The 27,842-nt window shown below is 39.6% G+C and overlaps 1 protein-coding gene across 6 annotated transcripts in view; it reads left to right on the top strand.

The window, feature by feature from the left end:
• Nucleotides 1-27,842, top strand: part of LOC124721943 (biotin--protein ligase) — a 439,412-nt gene that overhangs the window by 300,276 nt on the left and 111,294 nt on the right. For all 6 annotated transcript variants that reach the window (XM_047247106.1, XM_047247104.1, XM_047247103.1 and 3 more), the window contains one exon: nucleotides 22,023-22,155. In XM_047247106.1, the coding sequence (XP_047103062.1) occupies nucleotides 22,023-22,155 (133 nt within the window). The remainder of the gene's footprint in view (nucleotides 1-22,022; nucleotides 22,156-27,842) is intronic.

Here is a 27,842-nt window from a genome sequence, read left to right as displayed (position 1 = left end):
AATGGAATGTAGTCGAATTAAGTCAGGTGATGCTGAGGGAATTAGATTAGGAAATGAGACACTTAAAGTAGTAAAGGAGTTTTGCTATTTGAGGAGCAAAATAACTGATGATGGTCAAAGTAGAGGGGATATAAAATGTAGACTGGCAATGGCAAGGAAAGCGTTTCTGAAGAAGAGAAATTTGTTAACATCGAGTATTGATTGAAGCATCAGGAAGTCGTTTCTGAAAGTATTTGTATGGAGTGTAGCCATGTATGAAAGTGAAACGTGGACGATAAATATTTTAGACAAGAAGAGAATAGAAGCTTTCGAAATGTGGTGCTACAGAAGAATGCTGAAGATTACATGGGTAGATCACATAACTAATGAGGAGGTATTGAATATAATTGGGGAGAAGAGGAGTTTGTGGCACAACTTGACTAGAAGAAGGGATCTGTTGGTAGGAGATGTTCTGAGGCATCAAGGGATCACCAATTTACTACTGGAGGGCAGCGTGGAGGGTAAAAATAATAGAGGGAGACCAAGAGATAAATACACTAAGCAGATTCAGAAGGATGTAGGTTGCAGTAGGTACTGGGAGATGATGAAGCTTGCACAGGATAGAATATCATGGACAGCTGCATCAAACCAGTCTCAGGACTGAGGACCACAACAACAAACAATGTAGAACAGAGTGGTAATGAATGGCACAAAGGTCTGGCTTGTTGAAACATTCATGTTTTTTGTCTTATTTTATGAGTGTGAAACATGGGCCCTTGGGGTCAGAGGCAAGCAGCATATTGATGCATTTTGACTTTGGTGTGGGCACAGGATGCTGCACTAAAAATGGGTGGAAAGAACAGCTGATGTGTCCATTATTGAGCAACTCTCTACTCCAGCTGCCTTTCTTTTCATGTCACCCAAAAACTTCTCCAGTTCTATGGCAATATTATGAGAAGAGATGGAGAAACTCTAAAGAAAATAATAATAGAAGGAAAGGTTGAGGGCATGAGACTGAGGGGGAGAACATTGAACAGGAGATATAATCCATCCAAAATGGAGACACTTGTTTTGTGGCTCACATTTTTTGGCAATCAGCCCTATGACTTGTGCAGCAAAAGTGGTGTGAAGTAGTCAAATTGAAGATGAAATATTGAAAGCTGTCTTTCCACAAAAATTTGAACAATTTAAAATAGCACCAATACCGTTTTCTGAAATAAATAGGATTATAAAAGTTCTCAGAAACAAAATCTCGCATTGTATTAATGGAATTATGAACAAGTATTGAAGAACTTGCCCTGATAGCCATGCATGTTAAGGTGTTGTTTCCAGGGCGGGGAGGTGCGCCAGCCCCAGATTGAAGCCACCCAACAGATTAACGCGGGGATGGTGTGCCATCCAGCCTCGATGTGGTTTTTAGATAGTTTTCCACATCATACTAGGTGAATAGCGGACTGGTACCCAAGTTCTGCCTCGGGTACTCGATCCACAAACATTTGGATAAATTTCACTTACTTTCACATGAATAACACTACAGGCAGTCAGTTGGTGTGCACATATTCCATCCCAAGGGTAATGAGGTGGCAACAGGAAGGGCATCCAACCACCTGTGAAATTAACTATACCAAATCTGTTAATAATCTTGCCAACTCTGCACCCATGCGGGACAAAGGCACAGGAAAATGAAGAAGATCAACAAATACTGGAGAACTGTTCCAAACTTACTGATACATGTAATGAATCACTAACACAGAGAATTTCTTCAGGCAGATTAAAATATGTTGTATATAAACTTCTTCATAAGAAAGGTGAATCGAAAAATTTAAATATTTTTTATTTTTTAAATTTTAATTTTTTTGAATTTTTTCATAATTTTTTTAGAAAGTAATCTGTGGTCAAAGGTGCTTCTGATTTTTCTGTGCTGTTGTCATCTTCACTTCTGGTGTTCTTGATGACATTCAGTAGCTGTTTTCTTGTTAGTACTGTGAGGTTTTCTGTTAGCCCATGTAACGAAACTACTATTGTTACATAGGGAAGACAGTGAAATTTTGCTGGGGTGAAAATTTTTAACTTCGAAAAGAGATTATTTGATTTAAACAAAAAACCTCAAAAATTGGTTGTTATTCTTGTGTTCCATAGACATCAAGAAATGTGTGAACATGTGGGTGTTTCTTACGGATCACATTGGCCTCCACCACTCAAAGAATTACTTTGAGACAAATGCAAGTGTTTACTGCTAGAACAGTTTCCAAAACAGTACACTTTAGTAATTTGTTCTGCTGTGACACTTATATACACTCCTGGAAATTGAAATAAGAACACCGTGAATTCATTGTCCCAGGAAGGGGAAACTTTATTGACACATTCCTGGGGTCAGATACATCACATGATCACACTGACAGAACCACAGGCACATAGACACAGGCAACAGAGCATGCACAATGTCGGTACTTGTACAGTGTATATCCACCTTTCGCAGCAATGCAGGCTGCTATTCTCCCATGGAAACGATCGTAGAGATGCTGGATGTAGTCCTGTGGAATGGCTTGCCATGCCATTTCCACCTGGTGCCTCAGTTGGACCAGCGTTCGTGCTGGACGTGCAGACCGCGTGAGACGACGCTTCATCCAGTCCCAAACATGCTCAATGGGGGACAGATCCGGAGATCTTGCTGGCCAGGGTAGTTGACTTACACCTTCTAGAGCACGTTGGGTGGCACGGGATACATGCGGACGTGCATTGTCCTGTTGGAACAGCAAGTTCCCTTGCCTGTCTAGGAATGGTAGAACGATGGGTTCGATGACGGTTTGGATGTACCGTGCACTATTCAGTGTCCCCTCGACGATCACCAGTGGTGTACGGCCAGTGTAGGAGATCGCTCCCCACACCATGATGCCGGGTGTTGGCCCTGTGTGCCTCGGTCGTATGCAGTCCTGATTGTGGCGCTCACTTGCACGGCGCCAAACACGCATACGACCATCATTGGCACCAAGGCAGAAGCGACTCTCATCACTGAAGACGACACGTCTCCATTCGTCCCTCCATTCACGCCTGTCGCGACACCACTGGAGGCGGGCTGCACGATGTTGGGGCGTGAGCGGCAGACGGCCTAACGGTGTGTGGGACCGTAGCCCAGCTTCATGGAGACGGTTGCGAATGGTCCTCGCCGATACCCCAGGAGCAACAGTGTCCCTAATTTGCTGGGAAGTGGCCGTGCGGTCCCCTACGGCACTGCGTAGGATCCTACGGTCTTGGCGTGCATCCGTGCGTCGCTGCGGTCCGGTCCCAGGTCGACGGGCACATGCACCTTCCGCCGACCACTGGCGACAACATCGATGTACTGTGGAGACCTCACGCCCCACGTGTTGAGCAATTCGGCGGTACGTCCACCCGGCCTCCCGCATGCCCACTATACGCCCTCGCTCAAAGTCCGTCAACTGCACATACGGTTCACGTCCACGCTGTCGCGGCATGCTACCAGTGTTAAAGACTGCGATGGAGCTCCGTATGCCACGGCAAACTGGCTGACACTGACGGCGGCGGTGCACAAACGCTGCGCAGCTAGCGCCATTCGACGGCGAACACCGCGGTTCCTGGTGTGTCCGCTGTGCCGTGCGTGTGATCATTGCTTGTACAGCCCTCTCGCAGTGTCCGGAGCAAGTATGGTGGGTCTGACACACCGGTGTCAATGTGTTCTTTTTTCCATTTCCAGGAGTGTAGTTCAGTTGATTTCTTATACGTATCTTAGTTCGGTGTATATCAGAGTAATCTGCTTCCTGCTGCTGCTGATGCTGCTGCTGAAGTAGTCATTGCCTCGGTCCATTTCATCTGCTAACTGGCCAAGTTATGTGAATTCCATGAAATAATCCAGGTACCAAGTCATTTTATAGTGGTTTATTTATGACAAGCTGCACCATTTCTTCTTAGTGGGAGCCCACTCCACATAACAGGCTACATAGTCACAATACTGTATTACAACAATTACATTATTGCACAGACATGCGACACAGTGGTTGCATCTCAAAACTCTCCAACTGTCCATTCTTGAGTCTTGTGCTCCTCATATTTATACATTTGTTAACAATCAAGTCAACAAAACCACAGTGTAAATTTATTAAATTAACAATTAAAAGTTAAACATTTTCATGAGTAACTATCCAAAAAACCTTGCTTATTTTATACTGAAAGTGGCATATACAATAAAAAAGAACTTTTACATAGGATATACATAATATTATATAAAATACAGAAAGATAACAATGCCAACCTAAATTTTCTTAATTATGGGTTCATTTGTAAATGATATATATTGGACAAGCATGACCTACTAGTGAACAAATGGAATAATAAATTTTATGAGATTTAGTGTATTGCGCGAAATCACTTATTAGATACCTTTGGAATTACGGAACTTTCAAAACAGGAATGTAAAACAAAAGGGTTGTTTTATTTCACCCACCAATTTCCTGGTGAACTCTGTCTTGTGTTTCTTGGACCATTTCATGATTTGTTGGTTTGGGGGCGGGAACCAAACAGCGAGGCCAACGGTTCCATTGGATTAGGGAAGGATGGGGAAGGGAGTTTGCCATGCCCTTTCAAAGGAACCATCCTGCCATTTGCCTTAAGCGATTTAGAGAAATCGTGGAAAACATGCATGAGGGTGGCTGGATGCCATTTCCTGCCCTCATTGTGATTAACTGCTGTAGGGAATTTTAGGAAGGGTTTGGTTTTGATAGCTAAGTGGCAGTCGGCCCTATTAGTTATTGTTTCTTGCCAAATATGAAGTTCTGCAAGGTTTTTCTCCATTTGCTTGATCCACAGAGACCCAGTGGTTTTATCTTTGTTGGCTACTTTGAAGATTTTATTGGACAGTCTACGGGGGTTCATTCTTTACAGATGGCAATAGAAAGCTAGTCATCTTCTTTTGATGGTGTCGGTAGAGTTTATGATTAGGTTGGTGCCACAGTCTTCCATCTGGTAGTACGATCCTTGGTCCCACTATCTTTTGCAGGTATTTCCCCTCTTGTAATTGGAGGACTCTTATTGGGGTCTTCTTGATTGGGGGTAGGCATTCTTCTGCTTGGAGGATTGAGAACCTGACTAGTGTGTTATATAATGCCTTAGTTTGATATTCATTGATAGATGTTTTGAGGTTAACATTTTTCTGCAAGCATAATATGGCCTGTATACTTCAATTTTCCTTTGTTCAAAAGCTACTGTTCCACTGAGATCATCTGAGATCCATTATCCAATGTATTTTATGGTTTTGGCTCTCTTGATATGCTTGGTAGCACTGGCTCTCGTCATTCGAGGGCGGTCTTAATATTATTAATGAATTTAGTCTTTCTGATTTTGAACAGTAGACCTGTTTTCTTTAGTGTGAAATGGAGTGCTTGGTGTTACATAGAACCTACCTCCATGTCATTTCCCAGTATGGTCAGGTCATCAGCAAAAGTCTGGTATGGAATCCTTAGTTTGTCTGCTTTGATTCCCATCCTGAATCCACTGTTCAGTAGTAGAGATCTGGTCCATTCCCTTAGAATTTTTTCCAGGGCACTTTCAAATACAGTGAAACTCCACTTTTCAAGGGACTTCAAAAATGGTGTAAAACCCAGGAAAATGTAAAATATGAGAAATAACGTTTTGAGAAATTTTTCTTCTTGTCAAGTGCAAATATGTAAGTCAGTATTTTGTGTGGTGCTTGAATATGTGTTATTCTGCACCTCTTGCACTTCAGTCATCTTTTTGAGGTTATCAGGTACTGTGCCTCATCAGTTTTGTAGAAAACCAGACACACACACAAACTTTATTAGTCACATTGTTTGTTTGTGTAAAATCACAAAAAATGCATACATAAATACTACACTTAACAAGAATAAATCCTTGAAACACGTTTTGCTCACCTTGAATAAAATATGCAACCAGCGCTGTGTTTAAACTAAAAACATTTGAGCAACGCAAAGTGAATTACGGTGTCAACTACCGCTCCAAGTGGCCATACACCAAAACATGCTAAATATGGTTCGACAAAGGTGTCATGATGATCACAAAAATCACGAAACTGTGTTTGTGCAGTAGAGGCAGTTTGGAAATGCTTGTGATTGGTCATGATATCTTCATTCGAACAAACCTAGTTACTCCCATCAGCCACCACGCCAATTAGAGCTTGTCAGCGGTGGGAGATATGGCATGAATTGTTCCACCTTTTACACATTTACCAGTTCAGATCTGCTGAGTAGAGTGCCCTGGTGTCAAGAAACTTAATCACATAATATTTTAACTACTACTGGGTGGCCAACATCATGCCAGCATCATTTTTTCTTCACAAAAATTGTTTTTGTAATGCGTAAATCGTGGGAAATTATAAATATGTTGACGCAAAATCAGGTGCAAATTAACATTGTGGGCTTAGGAAATTTGACGGGACTGATAAAAAATGTCGTAAATGGCGGGAAAATGTTAATTCCGGGAATGCAATAGCGGGGTTATACTGTAGTATACGTGAAATACCACCTCCTTGTATCTCCCCTGTATTGCCTGAGAAACTCTCTGAGAGCTATCTTCTAAACTTTATTGATGTCGTACACAGTGGCCTGCACCAAGCTGTTGAGTTTTTTGTTGAGTCCTAGTTCTCTAAGTATTCCAAAGAGAGTGGTTTTTTTCCACAATCTAACATTGCTCCTTGTGTCACATACAAAACATTTCCAAAATCCTCAAACGATACATAATGGGACAGCTAGACAATGAGTTAGGGAGGTTTCAAGCAGGTTTTAGAGCATCAAGATCCTGTGCTGAGCAGTGGTTAGCACACTGGACTCGCATTCTGGAGGACGATGGTTCAATCCCATCTCCGGCCATCCTGATTTAGGTTTTCCGTGATTTCCCTAAATTGCTTCAGGCAAATGCCGGGATGATTCCTTTGAAAGGGCACGGCCAATTTCCTTCCCCATCCTTCCCTCACCTGAGCTTGCGCTCCGTCTCTAATGACCTCGCTGTCGACGGGACGTTAAACACTAATCTCCTCCTCCTCCTCCTGTGCTGAAAACTACAAAACTTTAAGACCATCCTCCAAAATATCAACAAACAAGCCACATGGTGGGTACCTGCATTCGAGGAATTCCAAAACGCATACGAACAAATCGTTTGGTTCTTTTTGCATTTGATGTTGTCTACAGTGGGCTTGATAGGACTTGTGGTTTTCCCCCCAGTGGACCAAAACCCAGCCAAGGATTTCAAGATGGCTACGCACAACATATGACGGAAATTTTTATGATATATTCCTAGGATCCTGATCTCAAACAACCTTTAAAATTTTATTGATATCTTTATCCATTTCAGAGATGCAGAGGTTCTATGATACCCTACTTCTACATGTAAAATCTGGTTCTTTTTTGTGAATTGAGTGGATAACAGCTGAGGTCCAGTCATCTCGGAGTTTCTGACTAGCCCTTATGTCTGCTATTTCTTTACTGACATTGTTGTTGTTGTGGTCTTCAGTCCAGAGACTGGTTTGATGCAGCTCTCCATGCTACTCTATCCTGTGCAAGCTTCTTCATCTCCCAGTACCTACATCCTTCTGAATCTGTTTAGTGTATTCATCTCTTGGTCTCCCTCTATGATTTTTACCCTCCACGCTGCCCTCCAATACTAAATTACTGATCCCTTGATGCCTCAGAATATGTCCTACCAACCGATCCCTTCTTCTAGTCAAGTTGTGCCACAAATTTCACTTCTCCCCCATTCTGTTCAATACCTCCTCATTAGTTATGTGATCTACCCATCTAATCTTCAGCATTCTTCTGTAGCACCACATTTCGAAAGCTTCTATTCTCTTCTTGTCTAAACTATTTATCGTCCACGTTTCACTTCCATACATGACTACACTCCATACAAATACTTTCAGAAACAATTTCCTGACACTTATATTTATACTCGATTTTAACAAATTTCTCTTCTTCAGAAACGCTTTCCTTTCCATTGCCAGTCTACATTTTATATCCTCTCTACTTCGACCATCATCAGTTATTTTGCTCCCCAAATAGCAAAACTCATTTAATACTTTAAGAGTCTCATTTCCTAATCTAATTCCCTCAGCATCACCCAACTTAATTCGACTACATTCCATTATCCTCATTTTGCTTTTGTTGATGTTCATCTTATACCCTCGTTTCAAGACACTGTCCATTCTGTTCAACTGCTCTTCCAAGTCCTTTGCTGTCTCTGACAGAATTGCAATGTCATCGGCGAACCTCAAAGTTTTTATTCCTTCTCCATGGATTTTAATTCCTACTCCAAATTTTTTTGTTTCCTTTAGTGCTTGCTCAATATACAGATTGAATAACATCGGGGATAGGCTACAACCCTGTCTCACTCCCTTTCCGATCACTGCTTCCCTTTCATGCCCCTCGACTCTTATAACTGCCATCTGGTTTCTGTACAAATTGTAAATAGCCTTTCGGTCCCTGTATTTTACCCTTGTCACCTTCAGAATTTGAAAGAGATATTCCAGTCAACATTGCCAAAAGCCAATTTTAAGTCTTCCAATCCTAGAAACATAGGTTTGCCTTTCCTCGATCTGTTTTCTAAGATAAGTCGTAGGGTCAGTATTGCCTCCCATGTTCCAACATTTCTACGGAATCCAAACTGATCTTCCCCGAGGTCGGCTTCTACCAGTTTTTCCATTCGTCTGTAAAGAATTTGTGTTAGTATTTTGCAGTGATGGCTTATTAAACTGATAGTTCGGTAATTTTCACATCTGTCCACACTTGCTTTCTTTGGGATTTGAATTATTATATTCTTCTTGAAGTCTGAGGCTATTTTGCCTGTCTCATACATCTTGCTCACCAGATGGTAGAGTTTTGTCAGGGCTGGCTCTCCCAAGGCTATCAGTAGTTCTAATGGAATATTGTCTACTCCCGGGGCCTTGTTTCGACTTAGGTCTTTCAGTGCTTTGTCAAACTCTTTACGCAGTGTCATATCTCCCATTTCATCCCATCTACATCCTCTTCCATTTCCGTAATATTGTCCTCAAGAACATTGCCCTTGTATAGACCCTCTATATACTTCTTCTACCGCGCCCTACATCCTTACATTTGTCCTCAAGCCATCCCTGCTTAGCCATTTTGCACTTCCTGTCGGTCTCATTTTTGAGATGTTTGTATTCCTATTTGCCTGCTTCATTTACTGCATTTTTATATTTTCTCCTTTCAATATCTCATCTACTATCCAAGGATTTCTATTAGTTCTCATTTTTTTACCTACTTGATCCTCTGCTGCCTTCACTATTTCATCTCTCAAAGCTGCCCTTCTTCTTCTACAGTATTTCTTCCCCCCAGTCTTGTCATTCGTTCCCTAATGCTCTCCCTGAAACTCTCTGCAACCTCTGTTTCTGTCAGGTCCCATCTCCTTAAATTCCCACCTTTTTGGAGTTTCTTCAGTTTTAATCTACAGTTCATAACCAATAGATTTGGTCAGAGTCCACATTTGCCCCTGGAAATGTCTTATAATTTAAAACCTGGTTCCTATATCTCTGTCTTACCATCATATAATCTATCTGAAACCTTCCAGTATCTCCAGGTTTTGTCCATGTATACAACCTTCTTCCATGATTCTTGAACCAAGTGTTAGCTATGATTAAGCTATGCTCTGTGCAAAAATTCTACCAGGCTGCTCCTTCTTTCATTCCTTAATCCCATTCTATATTCACCTACTACATTTCCTTCTCTTCCTTTTCCTACTGTCGAGTTCCTGTCTCCCATGACTATTAAATTTTCGTCTCCCTTCACTATCTGAATAATGGCTTTTATCTCATCTTACATTTCATCAATCTCTTCGTCATCTGCAGAGCTAGTTGGCATATAAACTTTTACTACTGTAGTAGGCGTGGCCTTCATATCTATCTTGGCCACAATAATGCGTTCACTATGCTGTTTGTAGTAGCTTACCCGTATTCCTATGTTTTTATTCATTACTAAACCTACTCCTGCATTACCCCTATTTGATTTTGTATTTATAACCCTCTATTCATCTGACCAAAAGTCTTGTTCCTCCTGCCACCGAACTTCACTAATTCGTACTATATCTAATTTTAACCTATCCATTTTCCTTTTTAAATTTTCTAACCTATCTGCCCAACTAAGGGATCTGACATTCCATGCTCCGACCCGTAGAACACCAGTTTTCTTTCTCGTGATAACAACATCCTCCTGAGTAGTACCTGCCTGGAGATCCGAATGGAGGACTATTTTACCTCCAGAATATTTTACCCAAGAGGACGCCATCATCATTTAAACATACAGTAAAGCTGCATGCCCTCGGGAAAAATCATGACTGTAGTTTCCCCTTGCTTTCAGCTGTTCGCAGTACGAGCACAGCAAGGCCATTTTGCTTAGTGTTAGAAGGCCATACCAGTCAATCATCCAGACTGTTGCCCCTGAAACTACTGAAAAGGCTGCTGCCCCTCTTCAGGAACCATGTTTGTCTGGCCTCTCAACTGATACCCCTCTATTGTGGTTGCGCCTACAGTTCGTCTATCTCTATCGCTGAGGCACGCGAGCCTCCCCACCGACGGCAAGGCTCGTGGTCCATTGTTCATTGGGGGGGTTACTTACATTACTGTCAAAAATAGTGCCACACTTAAATAGAGACAATTAAGTTAATAGATTTTGTCCAATGTCGTCCCGTACATCATCACCGACAAATGCTTGGTGAATTCCTCGAAGTCTAGCCTTTACCCATCTTTGTGCGAGATTTCCCCATTTCAGTTTCTTAACTATTTCAGTGACGATCGAAAAATACTTGTGTCGGAACACAAAAAATGATTCCTGTTTATTTAAAAGACTCTGACTGAAATGTGTGGTACCAGCTGCCTCATTCTACTTTCCTCAACACCTTTAAAAAATTTCCCAAAAATTTTTGCATGTGAACATATTCACATTTTTTGTAGCATGCAACTCACCTCTAACTCCCACAAGCTCCCCTAACTGTAACTCACTCATACCCCCAGTCCATCGCAGTTAGTTGCTCGTGTCCATCCACTCCCAGTTGCCCTTTCTCACTCACTCATTCAGCCCAGTTCATTGACATTATCTCTTTGAGTCTCTCTGTCACTGTTCCCTGTGTCACAACCACTACCTCTTTGTCCTGTTCTATTACTACAGTCTCCTCTCACAGCCACTGTCTCCCTCTTGCTCTCTCTTACTGCTAATATCTCATTCCTTCCTTCCTATTGCTGCTGTCTCTTCTCGCAGTCACTCTCTCTCTAATCCTCATTGCCATTGTCATATACTGTAACTCATTATCACCAACTCTCACCCACTTCCACTTTCTCTGTCTCTTCATCCCCATCCCAGTACTCTATCCTGTATTCTTTTCCTAGCACTTTTCTGCTGTCACCATCAAGTATGTTCCACTGTCACTGTGTCCCTCTCCTTCTCTCACACTACCATTATCTCCTCTGCTCTTTCTATAACATAGCTACTGTCTACTAAAATCCAGTATTTAGTACTTTTCTATCTCTTTGCCACTGCCACTGTCTTCTTCTTTCTCAGCATAAAAAAGTGCAAATATATTTGTGTGCCTAAATTTTCAAAAAAATTTTGAAGATGTTGAGAAAAGTAGAATGAAGCAGCTGGTACTCCACTTTTCACTCAGTCTTTTAAATAAAAAGTAATGTACTCACATTTTTTGTGCTCCAATAGGAACATTTTTCTGCTGGTTCCCTTCTTTTCCCTGCTGCAGCATGACATGTAACTCATGTGAAAAGAAACGTATTGGTCAGTAAAATTTAGATAATTTACTTATATGAAACTGCAACAATGCAAAATTAATTTTACATCTCAGACTGGATTTGACATGCAAAAAAATATTACATGTGCTTCAGTATTACAACTTGGGATTCCCTGATGATAATGGAGACATTTTACAGCTATTTCTCCATGCTATGTCGCTTTATAAACTACATTTTTGCCTCACACCAGATTTTATATGCACAATCAGGTAACTTTGAATGCCTGTATCTAGGAAACAGATGAAGATGTGAAGAAAATTTTTGAGGTTGTTCAAAATCGGGATCTTAGGAATACATAAAAAAAATTACAGCCATTTGCTATACATAGCTGTCTCAGAATCCACAGGTGGGTTTTGGTATCGAAAAAACAAGTTTTTGAGTTTTTCTCTATAATGGATAAAGATTTTTTAAATCGGAGATGGCTCTTCTAGAGAAGTGACTAGAGAATATATCATTAAAATTTAAACAATATGCTGTGGTTATTTATTATTTCAATTTCACATCATACCAGATTTTACATGTAGAATTGGGGGTAACAGAGAACCTCTGTACCATTGAAACAGATAAAGATGTCAATAAAATTTTAAAGATTGTTTGAGATCGGGATCCTAGGAATATATAATTAAAATTTCCGTCATATGCTGTGCATAGCCATCTTGATATCTTTGACTTGGTTTTGGTCCGCTGGGGAAAATAACACAAATTTTGTGGGGTTTTCCAAGGTACCACCCACGAACTAATGATGCCTCCATAAGTCGTATCAAGCCCACTGTAGACCACATTAAATACTTAAAGAACCAAACATTTTGCTCCATGAGCCTAAACAGGAGGACGTGTGTAATATTCATATTTTGACCATGTACTGTAGGGTAATGTCACTAACACGATCCTTCTGTTGAGTATACAAATGGACCCTAGTCCAAGGGCTATCCAGAACACTTGGTCCTACCTTATTATCACCAATAGAACCTGAGGTATGAGCACTGGGATATCTCATTTTTATGTGCAAGCTTTTTGGAATATATTAGGCACACATGCTGTCGCATGCATACTGATACTATTTATTCTTCCGTAGTCTCCTTTGTATACCTCGCTGCCCCTCCTTTGCATTCCTCCTACCTGCTTTGTCAAGTATGTATGCTGGGGATCTTATTTGAATCAGGAAGTATAATTGGTCCTGTATGGAGATAATAGAAGCATCCTTGGGAAGATGAGCAAAGAGCGTCAATAGAGAAAATAGTAAATGAAGTTTATGTGAAAGTTGCTGACTGGTTTTGCACAAATGAGACTTTGAAAAAGTTCATTTCATCCAAGTCTGTATTGTTAAAATTGTCCCAACTCCTACTAATCTAGTATACCAACAAGAAATAATAAACAGGGTAGAAAATTGTAAGTTCTTATGTGTGTATGTTGCCAAAAACTTAAGCTGGAAACATCATATAGCAGACCTGCTAAAATGTTTAGGTTTGACTATTTTTGGCGTAAGAATAATTGACAACCATTATTCATTCCACAAAGCAGAGTAATTAGAATTGTGTGTGGAGCTCACGCACATACATCTTGCAGGTATCTCTTTAAGCAACTGGGAATATTACCACATCTTCACAGTACATTTACGCACTTATGAAATTTGCTATCAACAATCCATCTAATTTTGAGAATAACTGAGATATTCACAAGTGCAACACTAGAAGGAAAAATGATCTGCATTGCTCTTTAATGAATCTAACTTTGGCATAGAAAGGGGTGAACTGTGCAGTTATAAAGCTCTTTAACAATCAACCCGTGGAAGTAAAATATCTTACAGATAGCAGAAATGTTTTCAAAAGTAGATTAAAGAGCTTTCTTCTTAACAACCCCTTCTCTACCATAAAGTAATTCTTGAGTAGAGAGAATGAGTCATTTTAAAAAAGAAAAAAACTAAATTGCCAGCATGCATCCATATAAATATTATTTGTTTATTTTGTTATATACAAGTGTTATATGTTTGTTCTGTTGTTACGTGACACATTCCACATCACACTGTTTATTGTGAATTTGATGTATGGAATAAGTAACTAACTAATTAACCAACCCTTATTAACATATGCGGAGATTAACATACCATGTTCACTATTTCACCAAATAAGATAGTGCTGTTTTAAACAGACCAACCTAATTTTTGGGAGGATGAAGGCTCCAATCTTCATCTGGCCATCCTGATGTTTTTTTTTTTTCCATGGTTTCCCTAAATTACTTTGGGCAAATGCCAGGATGGTTCCTACTATAAGGCGACAGCCAGTTACCTGTCCTATCTTTGTCAGACCAGATCTGTAATTATGTAAATACCTGTATATATGAATTACATTATTTTCGCTGTTTTTAAATTGTAACACTAACGCATGTCCAGTATCCTTGTAAAAGTGATCTACTGATGGATGAAATTACTACTGCTACTACTATTTTCCAGCACTCAGTGTCACATACAGGTATTGGCATTCTCAGTCTGTTGTGATGCTATTATGATCCAGTTTGCAATCATACCTGATAGCACTCCTTGAAAAATATAAGTAACTGGATAGATAAAAAATCTACTCACCAAGTGATGGCAGGAGACCACACATATAAAAGGTATTACAGTTTGCAAGCTTTTGGAGCCAGTGGCTCCTTCTTCTGACTGAAGGTTTAAAGGGGAAGGAAGAGGGTTGAAGAGAAGTGCTGGTGAGATTTAAGTAAAGGGGTAGACTGGAAAAGTTGCCCAGAACTGAGTGAGGGCAGACGTACCAGACGGGATGAGGAGGAAAGACTGATTGTTGGGGACTCAATCCTTCTGCCAAAAGGCGCCACTGACTCCGAAAGCTTGCAAACTGTAATACCTTTTATATATGTGTTTCCTGCTGCCACTTGGTCAGTAGATTTCTTATATACCCAGTTACTTATGACACTCCTGTTATTTGAGAAGGTGACAGCTTGACTCTTCTCTGCATTTGCCGCCATCAAATTTCTCTGGATTCAGCTTCTGATGAATTCTAGGTCTTTCTTCTGAACCTCACAGCCTTCTAAGTTTTCTCACTTGTTTTAAACTACTGTGTCATAAGCAAACAGTCTTAACTGTGAGTTTACCCCTTCTCCAGTATTGTTGACATACATCAGGAGTAGTAGTGGCCTTAATTTACTGCTACCCTTGAATTGAAGTCTTCCACCTTCAGCCTATATTTTCTGTACTGTGATTTCTGTCAAGCAACATACTACTCCTTTGTCCAGACCTAACCCTTTTCATTTCTGATTTCACTGCCATTTGGTTTACCATGTCAGAAACTTTGGAGAGCTGAGTGGCTGTAGAGACAAGTTGTCCTCGCCTGTTAGTCACTTCTGGTATCTCCTACTAAAAATGAGTTAGCTGTAACACATATAAAAACCCTGCTTTGAATCCATGATGGTTCCTACACAACCACTCTGCCTCCTGCACACTCTCCCATGTATATTTATTGATGATTCCTTCTAATATTTTACTTACAGTACAGGTAAGACTAATTGATCTGTAGCTTTTGCTATTGTCCTATACTCCTTTTCCCTTGTATCCCAATAATGCCATAACTTCTTTCCATTCATACAGGAATACACTATTATTTATACATACATCAAATAGGAATCTTAGATAAGGCGCAATGATCCAACCCATGGTTTTTAGTCACTCGACTGAGAATATCATTTATAAATTAATGCACCAAAAATATTAGGTTACAGTCAAATTGAAATGAGACAAATGAAAAAAGTAATAAACTGTTTACTATTTCAAATGTAATCGTCATAATTGTACATTTATCCCACTGTGAAACAAGATTGTCAATGCCTTCATGGAAAAATATTTGCATTTGCCTATGGAACCATGATTGTACTCAGGTGCTCACTCACAGTCATGCTGAAACAACTCTGTAAGGAGCTGGGATTTATAGCTACACCATCACAATATCTGTATCCCCTACTGAAATTTATGTCTACTTCTATGTAACAGACAGATGAGAATGAGAGGATAGGTTAGCCCATCCCATAATCTACAGGTATTGATTTCCAGACATACCATTGAAAGAACTTTTCTTCTAGTTTTCATTCAAAATAATGTTAGGATGTTTCATTACATGTGCAGAAATTTCTATTTCTGCAAAATATTTGCCCGACCACCTTTTTCAGCAGTGTGTAGGACTGATAGATTGTGTTTTATGTCACTGGTTGTGTGTTTTTGGTCTTTCCGGTGTGACCTTAATGAAGACAGATTCATGCCAGTGAGGTTTTTTCTGTGTGTTGTTTTGAAATTGCATCCTGTCTTTCCTATTTTCTCACAATTATTGCATTTTAACTTATAAATACCTGGACAGGTAAATTTACAGGACTGTTCCAAGAAAAGCACAATTTCATGATTGTGCTGTAGTGTGTGTTGTGAAGCTTATTATCAGGTTGGTTTTTTGAAATACATGTTGGATTGTATCTGAAATTTTTCCCTATTATGGTATGACAGTGAAGTGAGCTTTTTGGGTATTATGTGGCTTTTCTATGGTAATACCATTGTTAGTTTCTCGCCATTGGCATGTAGTTTTTTAGTATAAATTTTGCTGACAGAGAGGGAATTGTAACCATTGTTTTTTTTTATTATTTTTCATAGTGCTTTTATTTCAAACATTATGTTTTCTTTAGTTTATGGTTTTTTATTCGTCACGCTACGCAGTGTTCTGTTCCTGACATGCAAAAGCAAACGTCAAAGAAGCATCGCTTAGGTCGTAGATAAAGCAACTAATAAATTATATGCTAACTAAAGAAAGTATGATATTTAAACTAAAAATACTAAGAAAAATAATTAAAAAACAATGGTTAAAATCCCATCTTAGTAGACAAAATTCATACTAAAAATTACATGCCAATGAAAAGAAAGCAACAGCATTACCCTTGGAACACCGCATGATAATAAAAATCTCATATCACTGTCATACCATATTGGGGGAAAATTTCAGATAAAATCAAACTTGCGTTTTAAAAAGGCAAACTGAGAATAAGCTTCAGAACACACACAGGGTACAATCGCAGATTTTTCAGTCCCTAGAATAGTCCTGTAAATTTACCTGTTCATGTGTTTATAAATTAAAATGTGACAGCTGTGAGAAAATAAACGTAGGACAGACAGAACTTTGAAAACAAGATTTGGAGGACAGCTTAATCTCATTGGCATAAAACTATATATCATCATTTAGCTCACACATGAAAGAACAAAAACACACAATCAGAGAGGCAACACAATGCCTGTCAATCCTGCACACTGATGATAGTGTGGTAAATAACTTGGAAGAAATAGAAATTTTCACACATTTGACATTATTTTGAGCAAACAGATTGACCTTTGAAAGTTTGACCAATATTCTATAAACCTGTAATGCTGAAAAACATCCGTTTGTTTAGAAATTGCATTAACACAGTTAATACAATTTAGAATGAAAGTATATAATATGCGAAATTAATTTATTTATTTTCTGTCCATATAACAAAAAGTTTTTGGACATTGTCAGGAAAATTTAGCTTACATTACTCATATACAGTAAAATATTTAATTCTTTCATAACATCATATGAATCAGACAAATGTCTGTACACACTATTTTTCAAAATGGCACTACTAGTAGATTCCTCTATAGTGTAACACAATTTAGCTTATATTTATAATAATACAGTACACATAATACAGTGTATAATTACATTCTTTCATACCACTGATAGATCGGAGACATTGTCTATATACACTGTTTTCCAAGATGGCACTACAACTTAAAGTCCTCTATAGAGTAACAACACTTCTCTATTAATAATTGCTTCAGTATACTATTTAGCATATTTAGATTTGCTTTCATGAATTCACAGGGTAGTGCATTGTAGAAAATTGCTCCCATTCTATGTGGGCTGTGGTCCATTACCTTTTTATTGGTAACAATACTATGAAAATTTTCCCTTCTCCGTGTATCATGGTCATGTACATTACTGTTTGTCATATTAAATTCAGGATTTTGTTTCACAAACATGACTGTCTGCAGTATATACACTACTGGCCATTAAAACTGCTACACCAAGAAGAAATGCAAATGATAAACGGGTATTCATTGGACAAATATATTATACTAGAACTGACATGTGATTACATTTTCACGCAATTTGGGTGCATAGATCCTGAGAAATCAGTACCCAGAACAACCACCTCTGGCTGTAATAACGGCCTTGATACGCCTGGGCATCGAGTCAAACAGAGCTTGGATGGCGTGTACAAGTACAGCTGCCCATGCAGCTTTTCAACACGATACCACAGTTCATCAAGAGTAGTGACTGGCGTATTGTGATGAGCCAGTTGCTCGGCCACCATTAACCAGGTGTTTTCAATTCGTGAGAGATCTGGAGAATGTGCTGGCCAGGTCAGCGGTCGAACATTTTCTGTATCTAGAAAGGCCCGTACAGGACCTGCAACATACGGTTGTGCATTATCCTGCTGAAATGTAGGGTTTCGCAGGGATCGAATGAAGGGTAGAGCCACGGGTCATAACACATCTGAAATGTAATGTCCACTGTTCAAACTGCTGTCAATGCGAACAAGAGGTAACAGAGACGTGTAACCAATGGCACCCCATACCATCATGCCAGGTGATACGCCAGTATGACGATGACAAATACATGCTTCCAATGTGCGATCACCATGATGTCGCCAAACACGGATGCGACCGTCATGATGCTGTAAACAGAACCTGGATTCATCTGAAAAAATGACGTTTTGCCATTCGTGCACCCAATTTCGTCGTGGAATACACAATCTCAGGCGCTCCTGTCTGTGATGCAGCATCAAGGGTATCCGCAGCTATGGTCTCTGAGGTGATAGTCCATGCTGCTGCAAATGTCGTCGAACTGTTCATGCAGATGGTTGTTGTCTTGCAAACGTCCCCATCTGTTGACTCAGGGATTGAGACGTGGCTGCACAATCCGTTACAGCCATGTGGATAAGATGCCTGTCATCTCGACTGCTAGTGATACGAGGCTGTTGGGATCTGGCACGGCGTTCCATATTACCTTCCTGAACCAACTGATTCCATATTCTGCTAACAGTCATTGGATCTCGACCAACGCGAGCAGCAATACGCGATATGATAAACCGCAATTGCGATAGGCTACAATCCGACCTTTATCAAAGTCGGAAATGTGATGGTACGCATTTCTCCTCCTTACACGAGGCATCACAACTACTTTTCGCCAAGCAACGCCGGTCAATTGCTGTTTGTGTATAAGAAATCTGTTGGAAATTTTTCTCATGTCAGCACGTTGTAGGTGTCGCCACCGGCGCCAACCTTGCGTGAATGCTCTGAAAAGCTAGTCATTTGCATATCACAGCATCTTCTTCCTGTCGGTTAAATTTCGCATCTGTAGCACGTCATCTTCGTGGTGTGGCAATTTTAATAGCCAGTAGTGTACATGGAGTACACCGTAAGAATTTTATATTTTCTAAAGATGTCTCTACAAGGCTCTCTCTTCTTTACCGTGGCTACCATTCTTACTGCTGATTTTCTTGCAATTATTATCTATATGTCCTTTCCACGATAAGTGTTCATCAACAACGGCGCCCAAAACCTTATGTGAATGCATATGCAAGACTTAATGGGGATGTAAATACAGTATCAGTTATGGCAACATTATAACTGAGGATGAACTTCATTATTACTGTTTTGTCTTTATTTACAAGAAGCTTGTTTGCTGTAAGGTATGCGGACAGAGTATTGAAATTGATCTCGGTACTGTTAGCTGCAGACTGCATATAACTGCCACAGCTGATGAAGGATATGTCATTGGAATAGCTTACAACCATGCAATTTTGGGGTTCAAATAAGTTATATACATATACAAGGAACAAAAAAGGCCCTAGTATGCTTCCTTGAGGCATGCCACATTGATGTGTCCTGAAGGTTGATTTGGTTGTTAGGAAATGCTAATTATTTTTATAATTTAGCTTTACACACTGTTTCCTGTCTTTTAAGTAGGAGGTAAGTAGTTTCAAGGGTAGTCCTTTCAACCCGTACTCTTCTAGCTTACACAGAAGAATGGTATGGTTCACAGTATCAAAGGCTTTACCCATATCTAGGAAAGTGCCTATTACCTTGTGACTTTTGTCCAGCTTAGTTTATATTTCATGTATAAAAGATGCTACTGCTGTTGTAGTAGATCTCCCTTTTCTAAATCTATGTTGTACGTTATTTAACAGATTGTGTTTGGTGAAATATGATTCAACTTGATTTAGTATTACTCTCTCTAACAATTTGCCTGGTTCTGAGGTTAATGATATTGGCCTGTAATTTTTAGTGTCAGTTTTTAATCCCTTTTTATGCACTGGTATAATTTCAGTAATTTTCAAAAGGTCAGGGAGTACACCATTTCTGAGGGAGGTATTTATCAAGTGAGTCAGGGGTTTCACTAATTTATCCCTACATTCCTTTAGCAGTTTAGGTGAAATGTCATCCCAGCCACAAGACATTTTTGGTCGAATTGCTGATATGATTGCTAGGACGTCCCTCTCAGTAATGCCATGGATATAAAAGGACTGGCTAGATTTTCCAAGACAAAAAGTTTGTGGCTTGACATGAACTTCATTTGTACCAACTGTACTGAACTTTTGTATAAATTTCTCACACACTTATTTTGGGTCATTTATTTCTTCACAACTCAATGTCTTTGGATGTTTAGACATCATCACTGACAAGTACATAATATCAAAAATTAATGTGCCAAATAAAATCCAAAAATATATTTGCTTTATTGTTAAATTTGTGTTTCACTTGTTGCACAAGTAATAGCAATTACTAATACATTTATATTTATTTAATTTAAGCTGCTCGACTGTTTAGCACTTTTTAAGTAACCAGCATACAGCCATACACACATTCAAATCATCTATACACAGTATGTAACTGACTCATTTTATAACATTTGGATAGAAATCTTTTATCTGGTGTATGGAACATATAGCTAACTAGCTATGGCCGTATACATTGTAACAGTTCAAGTTAACATTAACAAAAAACTTAAATCTCCCTCCCCTCTCTCTCCCCCCCCCCCTCCCCCCCTCCCTCCCTCTCCCTCTCTCTCTCTCTCTCTCTCTCTCTCTCTCTCTCTCTCTCTCGCTCTCGCTCTCGCTCTCGCTCTCGCTCTCGCTCTCGCTCTCGCTCTCTCTCTCTCTCTCTCTCTCTCTCTCTCTCTCTCTCTCTCTCTCTCTCTCTCTCTCATATCTCCACCCTTCCACCCAACTACTCTCCCTTTTCTTCTTGCAGAATGCGCATACATAGGGGCAGAAATCCATTCCAGTACGATTATGCCATAGGTGGTAAATCATTGGAAGCGGTAACGACCGTAAAATACTTAGGAGTTACTATCCGGAGCGATCTGAAGTGGAATGATCACATAAAACAAATAGTGGGAAAAGCAGGCGCCAGGTTGAGATTCATAGGAAGAATTCTAAGAAAATGTGACTCATCGACGAAAGAAGTAGCTTACAAAACGCTTGTTCGTCCGATTCTTGAGTATTGCTCATCAGTATGGGACCCTTACCAGGTTGGATTAATAGAAGAGAGAGACATGATCCAGCGAAAAGCAGCGCGATTCGTCATGGGGACATTTAGTCAGCGCGAGAGCGTTACGGAGATGCTGAACAAGCTCCAGTGACGGACACTTCAAGAAAGGCGTTACGCAATACGGAGAGGTTTATTATCGAAATTACGAGAGAGCACATTCCGGGAAGAGATGGGCAACATATTACTACCGCCCACATATATCTCGCGTAATGATCACAACGAAAAGATCCGAGAAATTAGAGCAAATACGGAGACTTACAAGCAGTCGTTCTTCCCACGCACAATTCATGAATGGAACAGGGAAGGGGGGATCAGATAGTGGTACAATAAGTACCCTCCGCCACACACCGTAAGGTGGCTCGCGGAGTATAGATGTAGATGTAGATAGAATGTCCCTTACCCTTCCACCCAACTACTCTCCCTTTTCTTCTTGCAGAATGTCCCTTTTGCTTAAGATTGTATTGTATTTCTTAATAATTTTTATTTTGCTTCAATGGCAGACTGAACGAGGATTGCATGTTTTATGGAAAATCATAATATTTGTGTCACATTTATTTAGTTATGAAAGAAAACTTTGTCTCTGAATTAATAGTTTAAGTATCGGAGAAGAATGTCTAGAATTTTTATTCTGAATTTCAGGCATTGAAGACAAAAGTTCTTGGGCAGGTTGTCTTGTACACAGAGGTAATGACTAGTTCAATGGACGTGTTGGAAGGAGCTGAGTTGTTAGATGGTCTGGCAGTTGTTACACACAGGCAAACTCGGGGCAAAGGTAAAGTACATATACACATACCCACTTTTGATATCATTAAATTTTTGGCAGTTGTGAAAAAATATGTTATTGAACATTTAAGGGCAATATTTTTAGTAGTTTGGTTATCAATTAGTTTGAATTGCTAAATTGGTGAAATGTTTACCTAAATGTACACATATCAACTCCTAAGTAATCATAGCCATGCATCATTGCATTACAAATTAATTTATAATGGTTGTTTATAATGTTTATATTGCTGTTTCTAAGGTGTTTAGAGTTTTAATGTAACATAAATCTTCCATTTCATGGTTACACCATCCAGATTTAGATTTTGTGAGAGTTCCCTAAATTGCTCCACGGGTGGTTCCTTTGAAAGGGCATAGCTGATTTCCTTCTCCATCCTTGACTCGATATGAGCTTGTGCTTCGTCTCTAATAACCTTGACGTCTACAGGGTGTTAAATCCCATCTTCCCTTCTTCCTTCCTTCATAAATAGAATATGAGGAGCTGTAAACTTAAATCATTCGAGCCTTTCTTGAACTGTATTTTATTAGTAGCTAAACTCTTTGGAGACACTCACGACTTACTGAAAATATATACTCCTGAATACACCTGTTTGGACCAAATTAAATAATGTAAGTAAGTGTGTACACACACACACACACACACACACACACACACACACACAGTTGTCCTCAGCGGTGATCGAAACTGTTGGTTGTATCATTCACAATAATTTTAATTAAGAAATAAATATAGTCGGAAGCAATAGTTAAAATAAGTTGATTCCATGAATAAGTTTTTGTTGTATGTTCTTATATTCATACCACAAATAATTTGTAATGCATGATTTTGAATTCTAAAATCCTTCAACTTGCCATGGGAAGTTACTCCAAAGCATGATACTGTATGACACTATGGATTAAAGTTAGTGAAATTTCTCAGCCTTTTTTTATTGTCTCATGAATCTGCTGCAGACAGTATTGTTCTAGGCATTTCAGGAGGTCTGTGGTGTAGACACAGAATTTGTGAAGGCCCTCTGCAATGCAACTGTTGATATATAGTGACTGCAAAAGTAAATCAGAAACACTCAGGGGCTTCTAGATGTTAGTCTAGTATTAGTATTATAACGAATCTGCTTGTCTCACTGCTCTTACATACTTGGGGTTACAGAATTGACAAGTCAGTTAATTCTTGGCAATAACAGACCATTTAACAGTACTCCAGCTAATAAGATGTAAATTCAAACTCAAATGCCTTGATGAATTTAGAATTAGTGGATTCAAGTTGTTATTCTAATAAGTGATGGTTTTAGAAACAGGTCATATATTGCTTGATGTGATGGTATAGCTAATTTACCTGGCATAAGAGAAGTGTGCGGTAGGTTCTACTTAAGGCAAATGCTAGAGAGATAATTCATAATGATTATTAACTTGCCTTATAACCTCAGCTTCGCCCAAATACGTGTACAGGACATATATTGCACATATCTCCTTCTCCTCCCTTCTTTGTCCACCATCTCATTCCCCCTCTTTCTGTCCGTGTATCCCTTCCCCTCTCTGGCCATCGCCTCCTCCCCCTCTCTGTCTATCTCCTCCTCCCCCTTTTCCTTTTCTACCTACCCACTACCCCTCTCCATCTTCCACCTGTGTCCTACACCCTGTCCCTCCCCCTGTCCTCCTCTCCCCTCCCTTTGCACATCTTCTCCTACATTTACATCTACATCGATACTCCGAAATCCACCTTATGGCACGTGGTGGAGGGTACCCTGTACCCCTGTTTGTCATTTCCTTTCCCGTTCCACTCACATATAAAACAAGGGAAAAATGACTGTGTATATGCCTACATACGAGCCCTAATTTCTCGTATTGTATCTTTGTGGTCCTTACGCACAGTGTATGTTGGAAATAACAGAATCATTCTGCAATCAGCTGCACATGCCAGTTCTCTAAATTTTCTCAATAGCATTCCTCAAAAGGAAAGTTGCCTTCCCTCTACCTATTTGAGTTCCTGAAGCATTTCCATAACACTTGCATGTGGTTCAAACCTACCAGTAACAAATCTGACAGCTCACCTCTCAATTGCTCTGTGTCTTCCTTTAATCCCTAACACTCAAGCAGTACTCAAAAATAGGTCGCACTAGTGACCTCCTTTATAGATGAATTACACTCCCCTAGAATTCTCCCAATAAACCAAAGTCGAGCATTCGTCTTTCCTGTCACAATCCTCATGTGCATGTTCCATTTCCTATCGCTTTGCAACATTATGCCCAGATATTTGAACACCATGAGTGTGTCAGGCAGGACACTACTGATGCTGTATCCAAACATTACATGTTTGTTTTTCATACGCATTCACATTAACTTACATTTTTCTACATTTAGAGCTAGCTGTCATTCATCGCACCAACTAGACATTTTGTCTGAGTCACCTTGTATCCTCCTACAGTCACTCAACTTTGACACCTTATTGTACACAACAGCATCATCAGCAAACAACTACAGATTACTCCCTACCGTCTCTGCCAAATCGTATGTATGTTAGAATAATAGTGGTACTATCACACTTCCCTTGGGCACTCCTGACAGTACCCTTGTCCCTAATGAACACTCACTGTTGAGGACAACATACTGGTTTCTCTAACTTTAGAAGTCTTTGAGCAACCCACATGACTGTGAACCTATTCCTTATGATCGTACCTACTTTAACAGACTGCAGTGAGATACCATGTCAAATGCTTTCCAGAAATCTAGAAATATGGAATCTGCCTGTTGCCCTTCACCAATGGTTCACAGTGTATCATGTGAGAAAAGGGCAAGCAAGTTTCCCACAAGTAATCCTTCTAAAACCATGCTGATTTGTGGACATAAGTTTCTCAGTCTCAAGAAATTTGTTACATACAAACTGAGAATATGTACAAGGATTCTGCAGCAAACCGGTGTTAGGAATATTGGTCTGTAATTTTGTGGGTCCATTCTTTTGCCCTTCTTATACACAGGAGTCACCTGAGCTTTTTTCTAACCACTTGAGACTTTGCACTGGACAAGAGATTCACAATAAATGCAAGCTAGGTAAGGGGCCAATGCCATAGAGTACTCTTTCAAAAGTGAAATTGGAATTCCATCCAGACCTGGTGATTTATTTGTTTTCAACTCCTTCAGTTCTTTCTCTACACCAGGGATGCATACTGCTTTGTCGTCCATACTGTAGTCTGTTCAAAGGTTGAACGACAGTATGTTGTACAATTCTCCTGCATGAACGATTTCTTGAACGTGAAGTTTAAAACTTCAGCTTTCGTTTTGCTACCTTCGTCTGCCACACCAGACTGGTCAACAAGTGACTGGATGGAAACCTTGGATCCACTCAGCAATTTTATGTATGAACAAGAATTTTCTTGGGTTCTCAGCAATATCTTTTGCTAAGGTGTGATGATGGTGGTTGTAGTTATATGTTTCCCACCTAGATCTTTTCACAGACACACAAATCTCTACTAACCTTCTTTTGTCATCATTTGGACATTATCTGTTGAACCAACAGTACAACAACCTCTGCTTCCTCAACATTTTCTGAATCTCATTGTTAAACCATGTTGGATCTTTTCCATAATTCACTTACTAGGCACATAATTCTCCAGCTTACACTTTGCCCATAATACCTCTATGTCCATCTTACTGGAACTAAGTGATTTCAGTTCACTGTCTAAGTGAGATGCTAACAACTGCTTATCTGCTCAATCTAGCAGAAACATTCTCCTAGCCTTCTTAATTGATTTATTAACTTTTGTATCCATAGTTGTTATAATGACATCAGAATCGCTAATCCCTGTTTCTGTACTGATGTTATTGACAAGGTCTGGCCTAGTTATAGCTACATGTTCTAAGATATTTCCATTGTGTGTAGGCTGCCAAACTAGCTGCTCAAAGAAGTTTTCAGAAAAAATGTCCTAAAGTACTTCATCCTTCACCCACTCTCTGTTCATTCCCTCCTCCCTTCTCTCTGATCTTCTCCTCCTCCCCCTTCCATTACATCTCCCCCTCACCCTCACTCTGTCCAACTCCCCCTCAACCCTCATTCTGTCCAACTTCTCCTCACCCCTCTCTCTGTCCATGTCCTCCTCCTCACTCTCTCTGTACATCTCCTCCTGTCCCCTCTCTGTGCTCATCCACACATATTCAAGGTGTGATAAAAAAGACACTGAATAATTTTATTAGCAGATTACTGTCCTTGGCTAACAATTCATGTATCTCAATGTTGAATCCAAGCACGGAAGCATTTCTGGAAGGCTTCTCTTCTAAGGGTGTTCAGCTGCTCTGCCATGGCCTTCTCAGTGTCAGAAATGTTGTCAAAACATTTTTCTTTAACCATGGTTTTAATTTTTGAGAAGAGCCAGAAGTAAAGTTGTGCTATCTATTATGAATAAGGTGGATATGGACAGAACGGACACTTTTTCCAGCCAAAACCTCATGAATCAAAAGTGAGCTATGGCACTGTGCATTGTCTTGATGAATCAGGAAGCCATTGGCCCATTTTTCTGGATTCTTTCGTCATACATAATTAACAAACATTGCAGTATGGCCTTGTGAAGTTTAGCATTTACAGTTGTTCCTCTTGGAATGAACTCAGATCGCACTATGCTCTCAGTATCAACAAAAACAATGAACGTGACTTCAATATTTGATTTTCAGTGACATGCCTTTTTAGGACATGGAGATTCACTGATTTTCCATTGGGAACTCTGCATGTTCATTTCAGAGTCACACCCATAGACCCAAGTTTCATCTCCAGTTACATTCTTTTTTTTAATTTTATTTATTTATTTTGTAACATGAACTTCAGATCTGAATAAAGCGATCCTTCAACTCCGTGCAAACTGACACATAATTTTCCTTCTGTTCATCACTCAAGATTCTGGGAACAAATTTTGCACTCACTCATCTCATTTGTAAATTATCAGTTAAAATGCTTTGTACAGACCCATACAAGATGCTAAGTTCTTCTGTAAGCTCTCGAATAGTTATTCGTGTGTTTGAACGAGCAGTAGTTGTCACTCCTTGCATATTTTGTTTCGTTTCTGAGGTTAATGGACACCCCGAATGTTGCTTATTTTCTATCAACTTATTTTCACTTTTAAATCACTTATACCACTTGTAAAATGTCATCAGAGTTACAGAATTATCACCATACACCAATTTCAACATTCAGTGAGTTTCCTTGGCACTTTTTTGCAACTGGAAACAAAACTTAATGTTCGCATGTTGTTCAAAATCCATGATGCCCAATGGACATGATAGATGCAACTCATCCTAGCATCTCTTTACGCTGACTGACTAGTCACAATGTATTCCAACTTGATGCTGCCTGCCTCAACAGATCAGGCTATCAGACAAATTTTATGAAATGTTTGTAGCATGAGCAGCTGCTGCTCAAAAATTTCATTCACCATATTTTTTAATCACATCGTACTTCCTGGAAGGCATTCCAGTACTACCTGCACAACATACCAATCATGCAAGGCAGCCTAGTTGTAATGCAATACCAACCTTTTTCACTCTCACCACCACCCCTATGGGATCAAAATAGTACTTACCCCAACAGTACTTCTTTCCAGACAATAAATAGTATTTGCACCAAATTGAGCCATTGGTTTAGGAGGAGATGTGGAAGAAACGTACATCCATTTACATATATGTATGTAGATAGGTTTA

The sequence above is a fragment of the Schistocerca piceifrons genome, chromosome X (genome assembly GCF_021461385.2).
Source record: "Schistocerca piceifrons isolate TAMUIC-IGC-003096 chromosome X, iqSchPice1.1, whole genome shotgun sequence".
NCBI lineage: Eukaryota > Metazoa > Arthropoda > Insecta > Orthoptera > Acrididae > Schistocerca > Schistocerca piceifrons.
Note: the sequence above shows the minus strand (reverse complement) of the source record. Positions and strands in the feature narration are given on the sequence as shown.